Source organism: Oryctolagus cuniculus, chromosome 5 (assembly GCF_964237555.1).
Source record: "Oryctolagus cuniculus chromosome 5, mOryCun1.1, whole genome shotgun sequence".
Classification (NCBI taxonomy): domain Eukaryota; kingdom Metazoa; phylum Chordata; class Mammalia; order Lagomorpha; family Leporidae; genus Oryctolagus; species Oryctolagus cuniculus.
The window spans coordinates 9,973,738-9,989,679 of record NC_091436.1 but is presented as its reverse complement, the minus strand read 5'-3'; the positions used below and the strand labels follow the sequence as shown (position 1 = coordinate 9,989,679).

General features: G+C 58.4%; 1 protein-coding gene across 6 annotated transcripts in view; it reads left to right on the top strand.

Annotated features, from left to right (window-relative positions):
- Positions 1-15,430, top strand: part of ZDHHC14 (zinc finger DHHC-type palmitoyltransferase 14) — a 267,415-nt gene extending 251,985 nt beyond the window's left edge. For 5 of the 6 annotated variants that reach the window (XM_002714972.5, XM_070073342.1, XM_070073339.1 and 2 more), the window contains exons 8-9: positions 3,493-3,595; positions 14,315-15,430. In XM_002714972.5, the coding sequence (XP_002715018.3) occupies positions 3,493-3,595; positions 14,315-14,716 (505 nt within the window). In that variant the 3' untranslated portion in view covers positions 14,717-15,430. The remainder of the gene's footprint in view (positions 1-3,492; positions 3,596-14,314) is intronic. The other variant, XM_070073338.1, reaches the window with a different exon arrangement.
- Positions 15,431-15,942: the final 512 nt, after the last annotated feature.

The window sequence follows — 15,942 nt, the reverse complement described above, 5'->3', positions numbered from 1 at the left end:
GGTTGTTTCCGAAGTGGGCCCTGAGTCTGAGCCTCACCGAGGGCACGCACAGGATACAGCCTGTGTTCCGTGACCAGCCTCAGTGACCCTGTGTTAGGCGAGTACAAGCAGCACACAGAAAGGGGGAAGAGTCCAAGCAGGCAAAAAGTTCATGGACAATGGAAACGAAAGGTAAGTTTATTTAGGTGCAGAAGATTAATTAAGAACATGTATATAAGAGTTCTTCAGACAGTTCATAGAGTAAGTGTATATTATGCAAAAAAGCTATGCATAGATTTTTTAAAAATATTTATTTACTTACTTGAAAGTCAGAGTTATGCAGAGAGAGAGAGAGGTCTTCTATCTGATGGTTCACTCCCCAGTTAGCCACAATGGTCGGAGCTGCACCAATCCGAAACCAGGGGCCTAGAGCTTCTTCCAGGTCTCCCACATGGGTGCAGGGGTCCAAGGACTTGGGCCATCTTCTACTGCTTTCCCAGGCCATAGCAGAGAGCTGGATTGTAAGTGGACCAGCCAGGTCCCAAACCAGCGCCCACAGGGGATGCCAGCGCCTCATGTCAGGCCATCAACCTGCTGTGCCACAGCGCCAGCTCCATATGCATGGATTTCAAAAAACTTTTGTACCAACATCCACTCATCTTCTGATCCCAATTTCCGTGAGCTTTTTGAAGTACCTCCTGTATTCCAAGGCCGTTCGTTATTGGTGTTGGGTTGTTGTTGTTTGGACTCAGCCGCGGTGCTACTGAGGGACAAGAAGTTGGTCATTTTCCAGCTTTGGCCTAGAAATATGGTTCCCACTACAGTCGTCCCCCTCCCTCCTGCTCCCCCTACCCCACCCCACGGATACCACACTCCCAGAATGCCGCAGACCCCCATGTAACATGGCGCAGTATTCGGGGCTGTCTCTCAACCCGGGTTAAGCCGCCACTCGGGACTGCTGCATCCCTCATCAGAGTGCGTGCTTTGAGACTTGGCTCCTCCGCTTCTGATCCAGCTTCCTGCCGGTGCACCTGTGGGGCAGCAGAGGTGGCCCAAGAAATCATCATCAGTCAATCAATCTCTCTCTCTCCCTTTCAAATAAGCAATTCTTTTTTAAAAGGGGGAGCATGGTATTTGCATATAACCCACGCCACGCACATCCTCCTCTGTGCTCTAAATCATCTCCTTAAAAGCCTGACACAGCGTAAATGCCATGACAACGGCACTTAGACTGTGTCACTTGGAGGTGATGACAAGGAAAGCGGTGCACGTATTTGGTGCACATGTATTTTCTGCCCTTAATATTTTCAGTCCACAGTTGGGCGAGCCCACAGATGCGGAAACAGGCTGCAGAAGGCCTGCTGTGGACCACGCTACCACCAAGTTAGGGGGTGTCCAGGCACCCCTAACCTGCCCCTCAGAACCTGCTCTGAGAAGGCCTGGCAGGAGGGGACAGGCAAGACCTCCAGGTGCAGGGGCCGCCTGGGCATTCCAGCCGCTCCTCACCCGGGGACCCTGTCGGGGCTCCATAGGCTGACAGCTCCGCAGAAAAGCTGGACTTCACCCTGTGAGTTTGTGCAGAGTGGGGACAGGCCGTGAAGTAGGAGGAGCCTGGGCCGCGTCAGAGCCTCCGCTCCCCTCCTGATCCCGGGCAGGATAGAGAAGGCTCCCACTCTGCCCAAACGGATCTCCCGGCTCCTCACTCCTGCTTTATCTCGTTTATGGAGCAAATTCTGTCCCAGCCCTTCCACAAGTGGATTGCATTTGCCACTTGGGCCGTGTTCTTTCCCAAATCCAAGTTCCTTTAGGGGGCATTTCTCTAGAACGGCCCCCTGGTACCCCCTGAACCGCTGTTCAGCGGTGAACTGAGTCGTGTTAAAGGGTTTGTTCGAACGGTTTGTGAATGGGGCAGCGCCAGGCCACCAGTGTTCAGGGGACACAGAAGCAGGTGTCATGGAGCCGCAGGCTTGTCTACATGACGCCGTGCACGGTCCCCAGCTAGAAGCTGGCTGGTGCATCCTGATAGCTGAGACCCCATACGCTGCTTTGCAGTTCTGGAGCTGCCTGTCTCTGGGGGATTACTGTAACAGGCCCCAGGACCTGCACAGGAAAGGGGCCGCTCAGCTCTCACCTGGCTCGCAAGCTCCCCGGGAACGGCAGAAGCCAGAGGGGGTGGTGTTTGTCTCTCAGCTGCCTCATCCAACCCCTGTCCTCAGGGGGGCCAGGACATGGCCCAGGTGCCCCAGCCTGGGCCGCCCGCTAACGCGGGGACAGACCACGTGCTTATGTCGCCTCCAGCCTGCTCTTGAATGGCGCACGGTATGCTGGGGAGAGAAAGTGTCCTGTGGTTCTCACTGGTGGCCTGTGTGCCAGGAGCGCAAGGACCCACATTCAGCTCCTGCATGGTGTCACAGAAGTGTGAGACACAGACAGCTGAGGAGGGGGCCTCCTGCCAGTCTTCAAGGGGAATGTCAGTGTCAGGCCTCCGTGGACTGGCCTCAGGGGTCCAACCAGTGGTAAGAACTCACTTGGCCGCTAGCCACTGGCCACGTGTTGTCACCCAGCTCCATGCAAGGTGCAATGTCCCCACCAAGGGTGTGGTCTCACGGCCACGGGGCTGTCAAGGCCGGAAGTGCGTGGTGAAGGCTCTGAGGGCACCCAGGAGCGGATCCCAGGTGCGACCCGTTCTAAACGGTAGGCAGAAGCAGAGTGTGGACAGACAGCAAGGACGGGCAGACGGACAGCGTGTGCAGGGCCTGAGGCAGGGCGGGGCCGGGCTTGTCAGGGGAGGAGCTGAGTTTGCACGTGAGGATGAGGAGGGGCTCGTGACCTCGGGGAGGACCAGGGGCTGGGGGGAGACCTCCCTAGGTCTGAGGGCTGCAGTTGTGACCAGGCAGGAGGCAGGCAGGTGCTGGCTGTTTCTCCCCCTACCCCGACAGCCTCTCCCAGGCAAGCTCTCTCTACCCTGGTGAAACGCCCTGAGGTCCTCCTGTCTCTCTTGTCACCAAACGAGCAACCAAGTGCTTTGATTCTCTCCAAAATTATGTCATTCCGGTGAATCAGAACTCCCGAGTCACTGAGCGGGGACACTGCCCACCCCTTGACCTGACTGTAGTGAGGAGGCCCTGGAGTCTTAGAAGCTGGCCTGACCCTCCTGAGAGTTTCCCTGGAGACCCCCAGTTGCATCCCCTGCCCCTGTGCAGGCCTCTGCCCAGTGCAGCCCTCTGGGGCGGCAGGGGTCGGGGGGAGGCGGGCTCTCTCCAGGCAGTGTAGGCCTAAGTCCTGCATTTCTTGGGTGCCATCGCCAGGAGCCATGCTGGGCTGGCTGGCAGCAGCGGCAAGTTCCTGCATCAGGGTTTGGAGGCCAGGGGCTGAAGTCGGGGCGTCGGCAGGGCCCGGCTGTCTCCAAGACTCCGAGGAGGGCCGTCCCCGCCTCTTCCAGCCGCTGGGGGCTGCTGGTGGCCCTGGCCGTCTTCACTCATCCTCCCGTGCACGCCTCTTCTCTCTTTGCAGCCTGATTGACAGGAGAGGGTACATCCAGCCCGACACCCCGCAGCCAGCAGCGCCCTCCAACGGGATCACCATGTACGGGGCCACGCAGTCTCAGAGCGACATGGTAGGGCCCCCTGGGCTGGGGCTTGCTTCTGCTTCTGTGGTCACTAACCCCGGGAACAGACCACGCCCCCTGGCGGGAGGGAGGGCCACTGACACCCGAGGGAGTGGGGGGGGGGGTGTCCAGAGAAGGAAGGCAGCCGCTGAGTTTGGCTGGCTCTTAGGAGCCGTGTAAGGCACGCACGTGCGCCACACCCCCATCCCCAAACAGCACGAGACAGCCTGGTAGGACACCTCCCCCTGCTCTGTCCCTGCCCCTCACTTCTCTAAGTGTGGAGTGCATGGTGCCACCAGGTCTCCTTGCTTTACCTTAGCGTGAATCCTCAGACAGGTGTTCATTCACTCGCAGCAGTCTGAGGGAGGCGTCTCCGAAGTGTGCGTGCGTGCGTGCGTGCCTGCGTGTGTCCTGTGTCCAAAGGGGAGTGAGGAACGGTGGGATCTGTTTCTGTGTTGCGAGTGGGAGACTCTGGGCAGACAGCAGTATCCACAGCACCCAAAACCACAGCGTGGCCGGGTCCCGACCTCCAGTGCCTTAGGATCCCCTGGGTGTCTGGAAGGTGAGATGGCCTCACTGGGGAAGTCCCCGTATGTGTAGAGAGGACCCCACCTCGTGGCCCTCCAGCCCCGTCCGCCCTGGGCAGAGCTGACTCAGCCACCGAAGAGCCTGGGACAGATCACAGACTGCAGGGGGTGAGCAGGGGCGGCGGCAGCCCACAGGGACCTGCAGCTCGAGAGTCGTCCACTCGGGAACCGTTTCCCGCAGCGTGGCCCCGGGGCCGCATCACGGCCTTGGAGTCTCCCGCCTGGCTAGCGGTGGCGTCTGCGTGTCTCGCTCTCCTTTGCTTTGCCAGCAGGCGGATCTTCTCTCAAAGCAAAGGTGTGCACATGTCACATCCCGGCCAGTCCCTTCCGTGTGCAACCAGACATCTGCTTGTCCTGTCCCCTACACACGTGACCCTGGAGCCCCCCCCCATGGTTTTCCAAAGAGGAAAATGAGGACAGAGAACGAGAGACGGGCTCCCCGGAAAGGGGGGTGTTCAAGGCAGATGATCGGGGTCTCCTTTCATCCCGAGCCAACCGCGGAAACAGTTTTAGAAGAGGCTGGTCATGCACCCCAGGGGCCAAGCTCAGTGTGAGGCCGCCGGCACCCGCGTTCACCTCGCAGACAGCACTCCTTCAAGTTCATGGGTGCCAAGGACGAGCGCCCACTCTCAGAAGCCTTGCCAAGCGTTCACAGTACACGAGAAATGCCCAGTGTGGGCGGAGTTCACCAGAAGTCTGGCCACGACCCACACTGTGTGCTACCTCGCATTCAGCAGCTCTGCCTGACCTCCTACTGTGGGTAGAGAACTCAAAGGGGCCAGGGGTGAGGTTTCTAGGGTGCAATGTCCCAAGGGGGCCAAGAGTCAGGGGCATCACAGAACCCCAGGCACGAAGGAGCACCACGACCCTTCCCTAGAGGTTGCCTCTGCAGGTCTGCAGCCTGGGCAAAGCCAGCGGGCACGACTCCCTGGCACTGCGCACTCTGCACTTACAACATGAAGGTGTCCTGCCGGCGCTGTCCCCACGACACCACTGAGGGTCAGGGGGTGGGCTGGGACGGAATCCAGGGACCACTCTACAGAGCACCAGCTGGGTGCCTGTGTGGCCGGCAGCCAGGGCGGGGTTGACGAAGGAGACAGGGAGGCCATTTCACTCCGTGGCCAGATTCCCCGGGGACTGCAGGTCAGGGTGTGCACCGTCATCTTAGGCTGCAGTTGCCTGTCCTTGTGGGAAGCGGTCTGCCTCACTGTGGAGCTGAGGTGTACTTAGTCTTGCTGGGGGTGGTCAGTAGGGGCCCGTGGCCCCGAGCCACCTGTCAGGCTGACAGTGAGCTCAGACGCCTCGCACGCCAGAGCAGAGGTGGGCATCGCCTTGCCAGCCCCCCCTCCCCGCACACACAGGCCAGAGAACATCTAGGACCCCTTTCTGCAGAGTGTAGAGAGGGCTCAGAAAGCACGTGGCGGCCGAGAGGCGAGCAAGACTCGGGTCTGTCCCAGGAGCCACACCGGGAGGTGACATGACGTCTGACAGCTGTGCCCTGTGAGCTCAGACACAGGACGCTGCCCGGAGTCCCAGAACTGGGGTCCCTCCCGAAAGCCCAGGAGCTCTACAGGAAGGAAGCCCTACACGGCCGAGTCCCTTGGTCCACCTTCTCCCGGTCACAAACGAAACTTCCGGTGAGCACCGCTCCAGGTTCAGGAGCAACACCGAACCCTGGAGTCACATCCCTGAGCCAGGACATTCCCGGCAGTGGTGACCCCTGCGCAGGGACACCTGTTCCCCCGGTGAGCACCTTCGTGTCTGCCGCCAGGCCGTAAGCTGCCTTCCTTATCCCTCTCTAAGAAAGTCGGAAATCAGTCGTGCAGAGAGCAGGCTGCCGCCCCTTAGTAGCTGAGCGACCCTGACTGTTTACACCCATGAAATGGGAACACTGACAAGTGTGCCTAGTAGGGTCTCCGAGAAGCAAACACCTTAACGTGCACTTAGCCCGTTGCCTAGCGGAGCGGTGCTCTGTAGTGTTGGCTGTTATTGTTACTGTCGGTGTCATCTCCCAGGTATGCATGGGTGGCCAGGTCAGCCAGAGCAACTGTGTCCTCTCTGAGTAGCAGGACAGCGGTGGTCATGGCTGGAGTGGGGAAGGAGCCTCGGACGGGAGATGAGGCGCCCGTCAGTGAGCTCCCATCACCAACTCCCTCTGCCTCCGGTCCTCAGTTCTCCCCGTCTGTGGAGTGGGAGCTGGGAGTGATTTGTAGCTAATGTCCTTTCTAGCTCTGCCTGTGAGCGCATCTCCCGTCTTTGCAGCTCAGCTGGGTGAGGAGAGCAGGACACCATCGTCGACCCACCCACAGGAGAGAGCCCCCTCCTCCTGGAAGACGATCAGTGGGGACCCCCTGCTCTCCCCCCTCTCCCAGCAGGCCTGAGACAGGAAGACAGCCCTTGCTGCACGAGGAGGGTTGGCCGTGGCCTGCAGCTCAGAAGTCCCCTGGAGCAAGCTTGTGCTCGGCTTTTCCTGTTGGGCTCTCATTGCGTGTGTTTCCGTGTCAGATCTCACTGGGTCGCCCGTGTGATCCTTGCTGTGCGTTGCTGGATTCGGTTTGCTAGGATTTTGTTGAGGATTATTGCATGTATCTTTATAAGAGATACCATCTAGATTTTTTTAAAAGATGTATCTATTTATTTGAAACTCAAAGTTACAGAGAGAGAGAAAAAGAGAGAGATGGAGAGATCTTCCATCCACTGGTTTGCTCCTCATATGGCTGCAATGGCCAGGGCTGGTCCAAGCTGAAGCCAGGAGCCAGGAGCTTCCTCTGCATCTCCCACGTGGGTGGCAGGGGCCCAAGCACTGGCACCATCTTCTGCTGCTTTTCCTAGCAGAGAGCTGGGTCGGGAGTGGAGCAGCCAGGACAGGAACCAGCGCCCACGGGGGACGCCCGCACCACAAGCTGAGGCTTTACCCGCTGTGCCACCACCTTGCCGCTGCCTGCGTTATCTTTTCATGTGAGGTCTTTGTCCAGTATTGGTATCAGGAAGTAACACTGACCTCCCAGAGTGAGTCAGGAAGGGTTTCTCCCGCTTCTGTCTTCTGAGGAATCGGTGAGGAACTGGTGTTAGTTCTCCTTTCGAGGTCTGAAGGAACTCACAAGGAAGCTGTCGGTCTGGGGGCTTCCTTGATGAGTAGTTTCTGATCACTGACTTGCTCTGAGCTTGTTATAGGTCTACTCAGATATTCTATTTCTTCATGTGTCAGTTTCAGTGGTGTGTGTGTGTTTTGGGAATTTCATCTCAGTTGTCTAATGTGTTGCCATTTTGTCATAGGCTTTATGCTAACATTGTTTGATGTTGGAAGTAGGCAAAAAAGGAAGAAAAGCTTAAAAAGTTTTAAAAATGAGAGTAATTTGTAAGGGGGGGGGGGGGAGATGTAGCCAAAAACTTCAGTGAGTGTAAACAAGCCCATGAATTAGCCCCAGGGGGACATCAGTGTTCCATGTGTTTTTTTCCCTAACAGTCTATGAAATGCATGTAACTCTGCCAGCCGAGGGAGCTGGGAACCTCCAGCAAAGTGGATTCCAGCGCGGGTCACAGGTCCTGTCTGTTTGCTTTGCTTTCTTCCCCTTGGAGTAATGTTAGGGCCAAGAGAAATAGACACATTCCGAGCGATTTCCAGGGATTGTCAAAATACGGAAACACAAGCTAAACTATTTCTAGACTGAGAGCCAGCCTGGTTCTCTGGGGGCAGTTGGGACATTCCTCCCTCTAGCTCGCTCAGGCTGCCCGGAACAGACACCCCAACCAAGAGCGTCACGGAGTGAGCCAGCGCACGGTGGCCGCAGGGACCCAACCCCCCCCCCCCGGTTTTCAGGTCTCTGGTACAGCGTAGATGCTAAGCTGCCACCCTCTGCTCCCTGGGAAGCCTACACCAGCAGGAGAAACAAGGGGCCCAGCAAACCGCCCAGCAGTCCGTCCTCTTTCTCTTTATTTCTCTTTCGTTTTGGGAATAGAGTTAGAGCTCACAGTCAGTGTGAAAGTTCTCGTGTTCTGATCCTTAATTAAACGGGAGAAAAGTGAGTCCACAAGCCTTCTCCTGCTGAGTTAGCCAGTCACAGGGTGAAGGTCACGGCACTCCAGGAAGGGAGCCAGGGCTCCACCGCAGTCCTCGGCTGCCGGCGGAGGCGCAGCCCCCTGACAGCCGGCCCAGCGCTGGCTGACCACATCCCTGCGAGGACCTTCCCATGTGGTCCCGCAGCAGCCTGTGAGCCGTCCCCAGGTGACAAATGGCGAAAAGGGGCTTTACAGGACCTTGGCCAAAGTCACACAACCAGCAGCTTGGGGCCTCATGCTCTCCCACCAGGGTAGTGGGAGAAGACCCCCTTGGCCCCTGGCCCTGCTTCTGGGAGCTGAGGACACGACTTCCTATAGCGCTGTGTCTCTGGGCGCGGGGCACCCATCAGACCTACAGTACTGACATGAGAGCCTGGTTAGGTCAGAATCCAGGCTGGGGCTCAAGCAGTGGGCGTGTCCTAGCCCTGGGGGTGATTTAAATAGCTCAGAACCATCACCAAAGCCTCGACAAAGCTTGAGACACAGGGGACGGTCTGAGCCGACGTTTGCTTGGGCACAGAGGAAGTTTCCTTTATCTCGCGTGTGGCTGAACCGACACGTGGTCTAGTCAGTGAAAAGGGAACAGGCCGGAGCAGTGGCGGAGCCTGTGAGACGCAGCTGTTCCGTGTGCTCAGGAAGCAGGGGCGACGGTGTTAGGCCTGTGGACGGTACAGCAGGCATTTGTATGGAGACAGCTGTGGCAGGAGAAGGTACCTGCTAACCAGCTCAGATTTTGTTCTGCGAGCAGCAGGAGGCCGTTACAGAGACCCACGTAACCAAGTAACTCTCCAGGGCTAGGAGGCTTGCTCGTGTTCATCACTGAGGTATTCATCTGATTCCACCTCATATGCTGGAAGATTACTTTTTGAAAAAAGGATTTATTGGGGCCAGCACCGTGGCCCCAATAGTGGATAAAGCCACTGCCTGCAATGCTGGCATCCCATATGGGTGCCGGTTCAAGTCCTGGCTGTTCCAATTCCAATTCAGCTCTCTGCTATGGCCTGGGAAAGCAATGGAGGCTGGCCCAAGTCCTTAGGCCCCTGTACCCGTGTGGGAGACACAGAGGAAGCTCTTGGCTCCTGGCTTTAGATTGTCACAGCTCTGGCCATTGCAGCCATTTGGGGAGTGAACCAGTAGATAGAAGACCTCTCTTTCTCTCTCTTTACCTCTGCTACTCTGTAACTCTGCCTTTCAAATAAATAAATAATTTTTTTTTGAAAAAAAGGATTTAGTTATCTGAAAAGTAGAGTGATAAAGAGAGAGAGAGAGAGGGAGAGAAAGAGAGAGAGAGAGAGAGATCTTCTGTCTGATGGTTCACTGCCCAAATGTCCACAGACGCAAGGCTTGGACCAGGTCGAAGCCAGGAATCTCATCCAGGTCTGTCTCCCACGTGGCTGGCAGGAACCTATGTGCTTGGGCCATCCCTTTGCCATCTCCAAGGTGCGTAAGCAGGGAGCTGGACTGGAAGCAGGGGAGCCAGGACTCAAACCGTCACTCCAGTATAAGGCAGAGGGGCGATCAAGCAGTGGCGTCACCTGCTGTGGCACAGTCCCCACCTCTGGAAGATTACTTTTCTAATCAGCATTTATTGCCTTTCCCTAAGCTCCTCCCACCTCTGCCAACTCCACACGCGCCCAGTCTTTGTCTAATGGGAATCTAGTGAGGGCACTAGAAGAGGATAATCCCGAAAGATAACTGAAGGAGACGCTTTGCAAGTAGCCAGAGCTGAGCCCTCCACTCGGTGGGGGATGGCAGCGAGCAGGTGCGCGCTCAGGGCTCCAGCTTGGACGCTGTGACGTCCAGAGCCCGCAAGTGCTGCTGCCGTAACCCCAGCTGTGCCTTCTGTCACCTGAGCGCCTGTGGGTGCCCAGGGAGCCTGACCAGGGTTGTGTAGCGATAACCCCGGTGCTCGGGGGAGGGGGTTCACTGTTGCTGTTTGCCTCGCTGTTGGCTCTCACCTTAGGACCGGGAGGTCCCTTCTAGGATGGCGTGGACACGCACGGTCCAGTGTCTGGTGCACTTGCCTCAGGGGCAGCATCAGGGTCACCGTTGCTGGCGCTTGCGGCCACATCAGCGCTGGAATCTGTTTTAGAAAATCATTCACTCTGTGTACTCACTCTAAGGTCTGCTGTATTTACATCCGCCTTAACCCAGTGCCGGCACAGGACTAAACCAGCAGTTGCCTGACTATTACACTCGTGTTCCAGAACTCTGCACACCGAATCTGGAAAATCAGGGACAGCAGGCAAGCGTAGCTTCCGCAACCTGCAGTGACACAGCGAAATAAGAACAAGACGCCCTCCTCCTGACTTCGCTCTGCACGTCAGGTGGACTTTTGGAGTCTGTGGCTTGTGGGGACGGAACGAGTATTCGGAAGACCCCAGCACAAGGCCAGAGCCTCACAACCAGGCAGGAGTGAACGAGGCCCAGCTCCAGGACTTTAGACGGAATCAGAGCAAAAGAGGGAAACCACGTCACTCTGGCCATTTAGAAACCGGCCGGCTCTGCTCTTCGCGCTTAATCTGCATACGAGGTTCACTTCAGAACAAAAGTCAGCCGAGGGTGAAACCAGACGCATTCCAACATGAGCCATTTGACTGGGAAATCTGCAGGAACAAAAAGCGATCTCTCTTTGCTTAGAAATGCAACCTTGAGGGCGGGCGAAGACCTGTGACGTCAGGGCATCCGGCGCAGATGTCTTTAAAGGTTGTTTTGGGGCTGGGAGCCTGAATTTCTCAGTTTGCTGTTCACAGGAGATGGACCGTCCCTGCAAAAACAATCCGGGAGCTTGATGTTTTCCCCTTAAGATTATGTAACTGAATCCATCAGTGAAAGCAGGGCCCCGGCTGGCTTCTCGGTATTGGCTGGAACCCGCCGCCCGCCACCAAATCCTGAGCAAAAGCGAGCAGGGATGTCTCCCTCTGCTGGTGGGAGATTGAACTGTCTTCAGAGGAAAAGCCAGCGAGGCGAGGTAGTGGAGTAAGAGGAAACAGGTTCAAAGTGAGACAAAGCAGAGGAACGAGAGGAGAGGAGAGAGAGGGTAGGACAGGTGGGGAAGTGGGAGAGAAGCCGATACGGGGAAAGCGAGCAGAATTGATGAGGCCAGAGGGGCATCAAGTAGGGAAATCAGAAGGGGTGCGATGAGAATTAGAAGCGAAGGTTAAAGAACGGAAGGAGCAGAGGTACCACAGGAACCCCGGAGACCCTGGCCGTTTCCTCGTAGGTTCCCGAGTGGGCGTTGAGACGCCGGAGGTCCGTCCGCCCTTCGTCCCTGGCCTTTGCAAGGTGGAAGATGACCACTCACCGTGACGTTTTAGATATCCCCAGATCTTTGGATCTCTGAGTGTCTTTCTAAGACGGAGGAGTTCAGTGCAGGCGGAGTTGGGGTGGGGAGCATTCTGCATTCCAGCGGGCAGGGCGTGGTGTCGCGTCTGGTGAGCGGCTGAGTCCTGGGCTCGGCCGGCCGCTGCGGGCCCGTGCGTGAGTGAGCAGTGACTGGAATCAGGGTGAATGTGCCCAGCTATTTTCAAGGTTATGGGATGCATGAGGATTTCGACTCTCGGGGTCTAAATAAATACCTCGTGGGTATCCCGGCCACCAGCCCCCTCTGGGGAGAGTGCAGAAAGCAAGTTAATTACACCGCAGGGAGACACCCCACCTATACTGGGTCAGTCTAAGTAGAGGAGGTGCTGAAAGGTCAAGTTCAGAATAGCCCCTTGGAAGGATTTCTGAGTGACTGCTAGATTTCTACAGTGACCTGGCTTGGGCTTAGCTTCCTCCTTCACCTGCATTTTGTCCTTTTTTCATTGTTAAGCCCGGGTGAGGGTTTTCGCCCGGGGCCCTAGGCAGCGAGGCTTGCTGCAGTGTTGGCTGCCATTGCCACAGAGTCGTGAGTCTGGCGCTGGCGTGGGCAGGAGTGCACATAGCTGGGGCCTGGCTGGGGCTGGAGACAGGATGCAGGGTGGGGCCCGGGAGGGCGTTGGGCCAGTCCACCCCTCACTCGGGCTGTGCTCTGCTTAGGATGTCTGCCGCCGAGTCTCCGAAGGCATCTCCAGCCCCACTCCCACAAACACCTGCTGTCTGGAACTCCCCTGACTGCTTCTGGGTTCGGCTGGGTGCCCAGGGGCTCTGGGCGAGGCGTAGGTGGGAGGGGCACCATCAGGGTAGAGGAAAAGGATGGCTGATGGGGTGTACATGTAGAAGAAAGAACATGAGCGGAGGGGAGGAAGCGGAGGGCGGAGGGGGAGGGCGGGGAGGGTAAGGGGAGCCCGCCTCGCCCCCTCACTCGAACTGCGTGACCTTGGCCGTCTTCCGAGTCTGGGAGCCACTCAGCAGTACTTGGACTGATCCCTAAAAGAGCACTTGCCAATTCGTTTTCAATAATAATAATCACGAAAGGCTGTCTCCAGGCCAGCAGAGACCTGCACATCTAATCTGTAGTTCCTTGTTCCTGGGAGCTGGCACCACGGCCTGGACGGACACCGTTAGGACGAGGGAGGGCTCCGGAAGGCAAGGTCGGAAACTGGATTCCGCCAGCAGGAAAGGCCCTGAACTCTGAGCTGGGTTCACTGGCAAGGCCCCGGGCTCAGAGGCCGCCCTGCAGGAAGTCCACCAGCAAGAGCCCTAACGGAGGATTCCCGTAGAACATCGTTTGCCAAGCACAGCCGGTCCCAGCCCAGCAGAGCCACCCGCACTGGCTGTTTGGCCAGCGAGGCTGCTCTCGCCCGTGGAGCAGAGCCAAGCGGCCTGTCCAGGCCCTGGTGACCGCGGGTGACGGCCTTCCTGCTCACCCTCGCCCGAGCTGAGAACCCCTGCTGGGACTGCCGGTGACAGGAGAGCTGGGAGGGCCCTAGTCCCAAGCAACAGTGCACAGTCCTGCAGTAACCCTCGAGTTCCGGCCAAGAGGCTGAGGACACTGACGAAGCAGCCACTGTCTTGGGCAGACGCCCAGCTCCCCTGAGCCCAGGTGTCCCTCTGCACAGAGGTAAACGGGAAGAAACAGGGTGGGCACCCGGCTTACTGCTGCAGCACGGAGTCACCCATGCCCCGCTGGCACCCGGACCCCTGCCTCCCTGGGACCAGAGCCGGCAAGGTCCCACACAGGCTCACGTTTACCGTCCCCAGATCGGACCCCTCCGATGTCCTCAGAGCTGTCAGGGACCCCCATCTGCAAGCTGGGACTGTGTGTGTGCGCCCAGCGGGGAAAATGTCCCCAAGACGTGAGATGGATGCCATGCGACTCACAACACTGAGAAGAGGAAGTGGTCTTCTGCGGTGCCCACAGAACACACACACACACACATGCACAAACACACACACCTACACACACCAGTGTGGCCCAGAAGCTGATAGAGTTCCAGCAGCAGGGAGCCAGGCGGCTCCACAGCAGTCGGCTCCTGTTGTCCCTGGTGCTGGCTTTCCTTTTTGGGGTGAAACAAGCATGAACTTGACCGTGTTGGCGATGTTTACACATGCGGCGTGGCGGTACCGAGTCGCAGGTGCAGCCCTCACCACCGGCCGCTCCCCAGTGCCCGTTCAGCGCTCACGTCGCACCCCACTGCCCTCGCTGTCTCCGTGGGGCCCCGCTCCGTGGACTCAGACGCACTTCCTGCTCCTGGTGTCTTTGGCCTAGTGCGATGTCCCCCGGGCCCGCCTGGCGCGGGGATCTTGCACTGTAGGGAAATAGCAGGCCGGGTGTAGCCCCTCGGCTGTGGTGGACAGTTAGGTTGTGCTGCTGTGAGTGTGGTGTTCAGTGTGCAAGAAATAGCCGCCCTCAGACTGCTGCCGGTGCCTGGACTCTGTCCATGGGCTTGCTTGAGACTGGGGACAAAGTCCACGGCGTCCTAGCCTGCAGCTGCAGCCACTCCCTGTAGGCCGACAGGTGCTATCGTATCTGAGTAGGGTGTCCAGGTGCTGGGTGCTGTTGGCCACATGCCCGGGGTAGGTGGGGGGTGGGGTCTGTCCAGATGCATGCGGGCTATGCTCGGCTCCCGCCTCTGCCTGGCCCAGGCCTCACTAACAGTGTCTCTTTTCTCGCACCCCGCCCTGGCCTCCTCCTTGCCGGCTCCTGCGGCTTCTCCAGTGCGACCAAGACCAGTGCATTCAGAGCACCAAATTCGTTTTGCAGGCCGCAGCCACGCCCCTGCTGCAGAGCGAGCCCAGCCTCACCAGCGACGAGCTGCACCTGTCAGGGAAGCCCAGCCTGGGCACGCCCTGCGCCAGCCTGACGCTGGGCCAGCCCACGCCGCCCTCCTCCATGCCCAACCTGGCCACCGAGGCCACGCTGGCCGACATCCTGCCCCTGAAGGAAGAGCACGGGGGCCACCAGTTCCTGACCCCCGACGAGGCGCCCTCACCGCCCCGGATGCTGGCGGCCGGCAGCCCCCTGGCACACAGCCGCACCATGCACGTGCTGGGCCTGGCCAGCCAGGACGCACTGCACGAGGACTCGGTGCGCGGCCTGGTGAAGCTCAGCTCCGTGTGAGCTGCCGGGCCGGCCCTGGGACTGCGTGACAGGTGCAGCGGGACAGCCCCAGCGGGGCACAGAGACCACTTGGATGAGGGCAGGCCCAGCCCGGCCAGGGGGTGCTCAGAGCTTGGTTTTATTTGAATTTTCTTCTCCACCCAGAGCGCTTGGACGAACATGAGCGGACACATGGCTGTGCCCGGGGACTGCGGGGGCTGCAGGGTGGGCCTGGGGAGGAGGAGCCGAGTCTGGGCGGAAGCCCCGGGGCGATCCGCTGCGGACGGCTCCTGGCACTTGTGGCCGAATGCCCTTGCCCTTGTGTGTCGCGAGGCTCCTGCTATTGGAATAGACACGCCGTTCCGTTCGTTCCTGAGAAAACGCCACACCTAAAGGGCACCACACCGCCCCGCCGTGGGGCTGCATGCCGGCCAGAGCCCGTCCCACAGCCGTGTCGGCGCCCGAAGGCGGCGCTGCGCCCTCGCTCCCCTCTCTCTCCGATGCTGTGGACTCTCAAGTGCTGTTTTGTCAGAAAGCAGTGCAGCAGACCGAGCCTCCGGGGCGACGCCAGTGCCACCACTTACTTACAGCTTGTTGCACTCAGTGAGGTGTGGACGGGGCCTCCCGGGCTGCCTGGCCTTCTGTCCTGTAGTTAGGTAGCTGTCCCTCGGCCGCCCCCACCGTGTGTGACCAGCCTTCCCGGGACAGCCAATAAACCTCGCCCTCTGTTACTTAGGACCTGCGTGGGGTTGTGCTTGACAATAGGCTGATCGCCATCCGATGGCCTGTGCACACTTCGTTCTTTTGGGGTTTTTTTTTTTTTTTTTTTAAAGGTTGACATACTCGAAAGGCAGAGTTATAGAGAGAGAGAGAGAGAGAAAGGTCTTCTTCCATCTGCTGGCTCATTCCCCCAAATGGCCACAACGGCCAGGGCTGGGCCAGGAGGAAGCCAGGAGCCTGGATCATCACCCGGGTCTCCCATGCAGGTGCAAGGGCCCAAGCATTTGGGCCATCTTCCACTGCTTTCCCCGGCACATTAGCAGGGAGCTGGATCAGAAGTGGAACAGCTGGGGTATGAACTGGTGCCCATATAGGATGCCAGAGACAGGTTGCAGCTTTACCTGCCATACCGCCATGCCGGCCCAAGTCCGTTCTCACTGAAGTCTACCTGTTAAATGGGCCAAGAACTTTCTGAACTCAGATGAGAGACTCACTTTCCATCAGTCTCCCCAACTCCACCCCTTTCT